The 9,104-nt window shown below is 36.5% G+C and overlaps 1 protein-coding gene across 1 annotated transcript in view; it reads left to right on the top strand.

Moving 5' to 3' along the window:
• Positions 1-6,810, top strand: part of Caap1 (caspase activity and apoptosis inhibitor 1) — a gene marked incomplete in the record, with an annotated part of 55,551 nt that extends 48,741 nt beyond the window's left edge. Inside the window, 1 exon segment of the mRNA XM_013523025.1 lies at positions 5,652-6,810. Coding sequence (XP_013378479.1) covers positions 5,652-5,998 — 347 coding nt within the window.
• Positions 6,811-9,104: the final 2,294 nt, after the last annotated feature.

The raw sequence follows: 9,104 nt of genomic DNA on the forward strand, positions 1-9,104 counted from the left end.
GAACTCAGAACTTATGCTTGCCAGGCAGCCACTGTGCCAGTGAGCTATATCCCCAGCACCACTAATGCTTTATTATAGTCTGTTCTGACCCATAATTTTATTTACGGCATGTTTTTAATTTTCAGAAGTCTTAACATTTTTATTCAGCTAAGTCTGGTGTTTTTTTTTTCCCCTTGTGGATTTCTCTTTTGTATTTTACTTGGGAAGAACTTACATTTATTAGTTTTAACCTCAGTTAATTTACAACTTCGTGCTTTTATTATTACTACTACTACTTTTGTTACGAGAGATTGAACCCAGGGCCTTCATGCTGGATACATCTTCAGTCCTTCTTGAATTTTTTCATGAGACAAGGTCTTACTAACTTACTAGGCTGGGCTCAAACTTGTGATACTCCTGTCTCAGCCTACCAAAGTGCTGGATTCAAAGGTGTACACCACCATGCCTGGCTTGTGGTATTATTTTTAAATATCTTTCTTCTGCTACTTTAGTGGTTTCTTGGCAGTGAAGGGAATATGTGTACTCAATTTGCCATCTTTAGTGGAAATTCAGTTTTTTAAATATTCCCAGTTCTAGGGTTTGTCCCTTGGTTTAATGTAATAATTCATTATGAAGAGGTTTCACAAGCATACCGTCGCTCAACCTCTCTCTCTCTATCTGTGTCTGTCTGTCTCTCTGTCTGTCTGCTTTCTGGTGCCCAGGGGCTTATGCATGCTGTGCAAGGTTACATTTCGAGCCCTTTTTTGAGACAGGGACTAAAGTGCCCAGGCTAGCCTTGAATCTGTTAATCCTTCGGTGTCAGCCCCTGGAGTAGGTGGGGTTACAGCCATATGCTATCATACCTGGCTGGATAAGACCTACTTTTGATGAGTGAATTATTTGCAGCTAGAATATTATACACCCTTTTAAGGTTTAAACATGCTTGCATAAGCTTCAAAGTCCTTTTAATTTTTATAACTCAAAATATTTGTGTTGTAATTAATAGTTCTTATGTTTGTTTGCTTTCACTGGGTATTCTGTTCGAAACTTTTAAGTGGTGGTGCATGCCTGTAATCCCAGCACTTGGAAAGCTGAGGCAGGAGGATTGCTACAAGTTCAAGGCCAGCCCAGGCTACCTAGTGAGTTGAAGGCCAACCTGAACTGCATAGCAAGACCCTGTCTCAAAAAGACAAAGCAAAGCAAAACAAGAACTTTCAAGCAAAATCAATAGCAGGGCGTGTAGGTGCATGCCTGTAATCCCAGCACTTAAGAGGCCGAGGTAGGAGGATTGCTGTGAGCTTGAGGTCAGCCTTGATCTACATAGTGAGATTCTGTCTCAAAAAGAAAAAAACCAATGAGGTACAATATTTTTCTTTATCTAGTTTTGGGAATCGCTGTAGTTTCCAAGCATTATTTGTTATAGATGATAGTAAAATGTAGCTATTTCATTTTACACCCCTTTATTTATATCAGAAGTATATGACATTTAAAGTGATTGGGTGTTATGTAGTTTTTCTCCCTGTCAGTCAGATGTTTAAGAAATGTGACTGGGCATGGTGGCGCATGCCTGTAACCCCAGCACTTGGGAGGCTGAGGCAGGAGGATTGGTGTGAATTTGAGGCCAGCTTGGGCCATGTAGTGAGTTCAAGGCCAGCTTGAACTAACAACATAGCGAGACCCTGTCTCAGAAAAAAATGTGTTCTGTGTAGTCACCAAATACTTTGCTTATATGTTTCATCCTGTACTCATCACTGTGGCTCATTGAATAATATAAATCAATATTCTGATAAATGTATGTTTTTCTGAGACAGGGTCTCACTATATAATTCAGGCTGGTCTTGAACTCTGTATGAGTGCTTGGATTACAGCGATGCGCCACCACACCTGGCTTATTTGTCTTTGAGAAGCGACTAATTCATTTTGTTGTCTCGATACTGAATCTAAGTGGATTGGCTTGTTTAAAAACTCTTTAGTACTTGAGTATGCAGTTTGGGATACAAATCAAGTTGATGGGGTGAAAGACAGCAAGAATAAGAGAGAAAAATGGTGGAAGTATACAGATCCGAAGACAACATAATAGAATGTATTTTGGTGAGCAGTTGGTCAGACTCTCCTTCTTTGTCTTCTAAGCACTGTTGTCTAGCCAAGCCCTTAAAGTCCTTTAGTCCTTTTCCCAAGTTATTTGCTCCATTTCTTTATTTGAATTGCTTTTCTCTGCAGTGCCTTAAATGGTATATAATACTTCAGAGGTCGCGTATCCTATGGAGGGTGAGAATTAATGTAAGGAGTATATCATAGCTTCTTGTTTCTTGTTTCATTACTTTGGCTATTGTGCTTTTCTATGACGTAAATAACTTAGGTCTAATTTTTTTTCTTGCTCTCTTTTCTCTGTGCTGCTTTTATTGTGTCTTTTGTTATTAATAGCTTGAATTTTCATTGGTATTAGTTTTAATTACATTTGAAATATTTTAACTCAGACCCACTTGTCTTTTATTTTTCTTACTGGATTTCAGTAATGTTAGTTCACATCGTGAATACATCAAAATTTTTTATTTTCTTTTTTCCTTTAGATACTTATTAAACCTTGAAAAAGTTAAGCAGGCCATGTGCTAGTGTCTTTGTAAACCCCAAACATTTAGTTCACAAATTGATTTTTTATTTTTTTAGTATAAATCGTGTTATAAGATTACTAGGGAAATAGTTTTTTGAACTTAACTTTGTGAAAACTAATCCTTAGGCTCTATTAACATACATTTCATATTACTCATTTAATTTCTTACTACTGCTGAGATTTCATTTAAAGAAATAGACATAACTTACCCTTTAGATTGACTTTTTACTCAGATACTTAAGCCTGGGTGAAAATTGAAGGCGCTTCTGTTTGTGGAATTCTTAAATGGGCACTCAATTCTCCCTGAAGAAAAAGAAATCACTAAAATCACACATACACACACAGTGGGCATTCAGAACAGAATATAACCTTACTCAGATTTTAAGGGTATCATTAAATGAGGCATCTGGGGTAAACTCATTTTGTTAAAATTATGTGTAAGCTTTACCTTTTCCAATTTGAGGATCATAATTGATAGAAAAAAAATTCCACAGTTCCTAATATCAATAATGAGAGTAAATTATCTTTTAAATGTATTCATATGCTTACAAATGATGCTTTTAAAAACTTAGTTACTGACTCTTATTCTATTAGGATGATGAAAATTAAGAAATTGAAAAGGCTTGAAGTATGATTTTTAAATCTTCAACTAATTTGTTGTGTCTTACACAAGTCACAGTTTGTGAGATAGGGCTCTTACGCTGAACCATTTCAGATATAATTCTACAAAGCTGTGGCATCTGTGGTACGGTTATTAGGTCAGGTAGAACCAGTGAATGCATTCACCAGTGTTGAGCTACAGGGAAGTCAGTCATTTGGGTTTTGGATAATTTTGAATGTAAGCAGAGAACACCAGCTTTACAGAACACCATTTCTTTAGCGATAGAATAGATGTACTATTTTTAATGTAAAAAAAGAAACAAGGTCAAACTATAGTTAGAAACATAAAAATTTTGTAACTCGATTGCTTTTCTCTAAGACCTTTGTTGCCAAGCAGGTTGTTTGGTTAAAAATATGTAGTAGAACATGATTTGTTGATTTATAATTTGTTTTGTGGCTGCTGCTAAAAATAGGGGATTCTTTTGGCATTATTATCCAGGTGATATATACATTAAGCAAAAGATCAGTGGTAACCATATCTTAGAGGGGAACAAAGACTTATTGTCAGCTTATGTTGTTATGTAAACTTAACTTATTGTTACTGTATTAGAACTTGAACTTTAAAGCTACTCTTAGGGTTTTTTTTTTTAAGAGAGAAGCTGAGATCAGGAATTTGCCAAAATCATAAACTTTATGTATGGCATGGTAAGGGTCAGGACTCAGGTTCCCAGCATTCATATTTTCCCCCTCTGCCTGGTCACCCATGGTATTTGTCTACTTTTGTTCTCTGTTTGGCAACAACTTGTAATCTCATAAAAAATATTTTTCAAAATGTATGTTAAAAAAATCTTTTAAATAACCTTTAGATTTTCTTTCAGAATTAGTGAGTACAGATTTGGAATGTTAGGTTAAAGCCTGCTCTGCCCTGAAGTTAACTGTTTGAGTAGGGCATGGAGAGCTGTAATCGTAGCACTGGGGAGGCTGAGACAGGGAGATCTGTCAGAAAAAAGCCAATCAGCCATCCAGTCAACAAAAAACAGATTTTAAAAAACTCAGTACTGCTTTTCTTAAATTTTTGTCTGAAGTTAGAATACTAATATAAAATATTTCTTAATGCAGAGGTTATATTCATTTTTCTGTAATTGTTTTTGCTGTTTGGAAATGTTGCTTTGGGGAGATTTATAAAATGTTCTTTGACATCAAGTAATTAAAATTGTAACGATTTTTTTAAACATGTTCTCTCTGTGGTCACAAAAATAATTTATTGATTCATTTAACACTTTAATTCTGGGATAAAGAATGTTTTTAACTTATAAGGATACAAGAGGATCAATCAAGGTCAGTAAATTCTCTTTTATAAAACCAGTGAAGTAAAATTATTTGTGTTCTTGCTAAGCGTTTCGTTACCAGAATTTTCCATCTGTCAGTCTGTATTTTGTAAATAAGCTTTCCCTTCTTACAGGAAAGCTATGAAGGACAACACCTGGGGAATCACTCCTTAAAGCAGAACCAAAACTGGAGATAGCACCTTTGCAGCTAGGAAGGGGCCCAGGAGATGGAAGGGGCGGAGGGGAGGGGAGGGCTGGGGTGAGAGCAGAATTAAGTGTGTTGTGTGCGCTCACCAGCTCCCCTCTCTAAGTGTAATTATTATGTACTGCAAACATGCGCTAATAGAAATTTTAAAATGCCAGAGACAGAAAAGGTAAATTAGAGAAAAGTAAATATTCAGAGTTGTAAATGATGCCTGGAAGTTGAATGATATCCACTGCTAAGGTGAAGGTGTTCGAGAGTCATAATCTGCATTTTTATTTACATTTTTAATACAGTTTCAGAAGTTTTACAACAAATGCATTTTTAAAAATTATGGTATACTAACTTTATTAATTAAAATCCTCTTTATGAAGACTTATTTTATCCTAGAAAATGGCTGTAGGCATTCTCTTTTAATTTATTGATTTAGAACCAAATGTTTGAAAAAGAATATGAAAAGATTGGGGGTAATTGTAATGCATATGGTGTCTAGCTTGCTGATGATGTTTTTCCTTTTTTGTGCTTTATAAAGCGAAATATTTTAAATGCCTTCTAGAGTGAATTTTTACATATTTAATAATAAATTCTCTGTCCAAAAGGTTTCCAACATCACCTTTCGTTTTATAATGCAGAATCTTCGCTGTGATACAAAACATGACATTTTACAAGACAGATCATGAGGACTCTTTATGATGGAATAGAGTTCTGTGGACTCCTAAGTTAGAATGAAAAATACGTTAAGATTTACATAAAAATTCAGCCTGTTTGGAAGGTCGAGGAGGCGGGGAAGAGGGGGCAGAATGGGGTGCGTGCAGTGCACCTGGGAGGGTGGGAGGTGGAGTCGAAGCAGCCCTTGGATTATGAATAGGAAGGAAATTTTGAAACTCGTTGCTTAGGTGATATGGTTTCCCCCCTCCTTTTTTTGCTGCAGGCAAAGGGGAAGATAGTGACGTACTCAGTATAAATGCAGATGCGTATGACAGCGACATAGAAGGCCCGTGCAACGAAGAAGTGGCTGCTCCGGAGGCCCCGGAAAGTGCGGCCCCGAGTGCCGCTGGTCAGATAGATGACCTGGAGAAAGACATTGAAAAAAGTGTGAACGAAATTCTGGGACTGGCAGAATCTAGCCCAAAGGAACCCAAAGCAGCCCCCCTGACTGTCCCTCCACCGGAAGATGTTCAGCCCTCCGCACAGCAGCTGGAGCTGCTAGAACTGGAGATGAGGGCTAGAGCAATTAAGGCCCTAATGAAAGCTGGTGATATAAAAAAGCCAGCCTAGTTATTTAAATTGAATTTGAATTTTAGGTGTGTTCAAACAAAGCCACATCATAAATATTTGTATCTGAAGTTTATTTGGGTCTTGTGTGGTGTTTCTCATGTAACTATTATTAAGTAAAGTCATCTTGGGCCTAAAATACCTTTTTAAGAAAACTTTTATATTATAGATGTGCGTTTGAACTCATGGCAAATGTAATTGGATAGCCTGGATATTCTTTTTAGATGAATATTTGGCTGTGTCTGCAAATTAATATCTTAAAGAATGAGTTATGGTATTTTTTCTTTGTTTTGGCCCCAAAAGCTTTAAGAAAGATTGACCAAGCATGCTTCTCTTAAGGCTGCTTATATTTTGCAATACAATATTAAATTATTGCTCCTAGATTTGTTAAGAAATTTAATTTTGCGTATATGTACTTTTAAAATGTACTGTTTTGAAGATGCCTTTTGTGGATGTGGATTTCCTAGTTAAAACTGGATAACAGTTTCCATTATAAGGCTTAAGGGATCCGAAATGGCTGAGAAAAACTTTTTATAAAGAAAAAGAGGACTCAATTTAAGGCAGTTCTTTACAATGTAGAGCTGATTGCTCATGTTTAATTGCAGCAGACAACCCTTTCTAGCAGGTGTTTGATCCTATTGGACACAATGTTCATGTTTCTCTTCCATAAGAAGGAACACATTTTCATTTACATTCCAAACTATCAGGAAGAAGAGGATATTTTATCATGCAGGGTTTCGTTGGGTGTTGTTGCTTGAAGCTCTGATGTGCTATATTTGCGCGAATCAAAAATAATAAAAGAATATCATTCCAGATCTGAAGACTTTTGATACTTTTCCAGGAACAAAATTAATTTCAAGAACCTTTGATAAGTTGATGTTATAACTAATCTAATTTTATATAGATTTTATAAACAAATTAGCATCTTGCCACAATTACAGATTCTCATTACTAAGTAGTTGTTTGATACCAAAATAAATTTAAGCAGGATCTCTTCACCTAAATTTTTCTAAATTGTAAATTTTTCTAAATTGTAAATTTTTCTAAATTTTTCTAAATTGGAGCTGTTTTTATATTTGGTAACAAATATATTTTATTTAGAAGCGATGCTCTACTAACCTATAAACATTTTCTTTATACACAATTTGCCGGGAATGTATTTTATGAGATGGTTTAATTGTAGTTAATTTTAGCTGGGCATGGTGGTAAACGCCTGTAATCCCAGCACCCAGGAAGCTGAGGTAGGAGGTCACTGCAGGTTCAGACCAGCCTGGGCTACAAAGTGAATCCAAGGCCTGCCGAACTGTGTAGGGAGACTGTCTCAAAAAGACAAAAAAGAAAAAAAAAAATTATAGTTAATTTTAAAGGGTTTTTCAATGGAAATTTCTGTTCCAACTTGGAAGTTAATCAAATAGTACAGAATAAATTTATTGCTGCTTACTAATTATTAAAGTAGATGGTATCTGTGTGCTTAAACATTCAAGAGTAGAAGAGGGCCCGAGCGCCATAGGCATTTAAAGTTAGCGTCTTCATGAAGCTCGGTGTACCCAGTGTGCAGAACGGTTTGGAGGATATTTGACTGCAGTAGGTGTGTGTGAGATAGAACAAGCTGGACAAATTAGTGGCTACTTAGATTCCTACCTTTTTAAAGATCAGTTTCTTCTCTTATCGTTTTATTTTTAATGTTGAAGATTTCAGAGCTGTCTGAAAACGATTGACTAGAGAATAGGAAGAAGTTTGTTTTAGAAGTCGCCAAGCCGTGGGGAACACCACACAGTGATCTGATGGTGCCATTTAAGTCATCACCCTCAGCAGCAGCCTGGGTGGCCTTCGGTCCTGTTCAAATCTTAAACCCAGAGACATTATAGTATAGATGGTAGCAGGGAATAGCCTGAATTCTCTATGTAAAAGTATAAATGCAGCTTCTTTTATGCCTGGTTCCCTCCCTTTGTTAGGAAAATGTTTAGGCAATAATTAGTAATTAAGGGCCAGGGATATAGCTCAGTGGCACAAGCGCCTGCCTGGCAAGGGCAAGGTCCTGAGTTCGATTTCCGGAACCGAAAAAATAAATTAGTAATTAAGTTGAAAAAGTGGCAACTGAATTTTCCATTTAATGTAAAACAATCCTGACTAGGAACTTCTTGGGTGGCAGCTAATGTCCTCCGCCTTGGTGAGCAGTTGTTACAAGCAGTAGACCTTGACCCACTTTTGGATATTTCTGCCTATTCAGGTTTATCTTAAAACCTTATCAGTGAGAAATCACCCAAGCCCTCATATCTTTTTGTTAAACACCACCAGTTCCTTAAGCAGTGAGGCAATATATCCTTCCCTTATAAATCTTTCTGCCAAAACCTATTTTCAGTAAAATGCTAGAGCCTGCATGATTAGTTACCCGAGTAAAGGCCTGTGTCATCTGAACCCTAATACAGATTGCAGTAAAATGTGTGCTTTTCAGTGACATTTGAAGTGGGTAAAGCAAGGATGTACCTGCACTTGGAGCCAAATATTTGACATCCTCAGTTTTGGCCTATCATAAAAAGTAGGAAAAGAGCGTTTGACTTTAGAGCCCTCTCCTTGATTGTATAGTTCCTAAAACGTAAATATAACAAAATTTCATCTTTATTTTAAAAGTTCCAATGAGTGTACCAGTAGGAACTCAGATTTTTTTTTGGTATTTGATAATTATTTTAGGATGCTTTGGGATACAGTGAAAAGATGTGAGCGTTAGAGCAGATGGTTCTGACTGCTCTAACCATCTGTGTGACCTTGGACAGGTAACTGTAAAGTGAAGCAAATTGTCAGCCAAATGCAAGATTATCTTGCAGCTGTAATAGTCTGATTCTGATAGAGAATACTATAAAATGTAAGGAACATAGAACTCTTTGAGTTCAAGTATTTCTCATCTCCATTTCCCTCCCCCTGCAGTTCCCAATGAAACAATCTGTTTCATCTCTGTTTGTCTCTTGCGTTCTGGATATGAACAAAGTCTAGGTGCCTTTTATTTTCCTTGCACCTATTGCAGTCCTCATTGTGAGCATCTCTTGGTAAGTATACGGCTTAGAACTACTCACTTGGGACTACAAACTCTAAACATATACATTGGTACAGA

This window comes from Chinchilla lanigera, unplaced genomic scaffold (genome assembly GCF_000276665.1).
Source record: "Chinchilla lanigera isolate Chin_1 unplaced genomic scaffold, ChiLan1.0 scaffold00071, whole genome shotgun sequence".
Taxonomy (NCBI): Eukaryota; Metazoa; Chordata; class Mammalia; order Rodentia; family Chinchillidae; genus Chinchilla; species Chinchilla lanigera.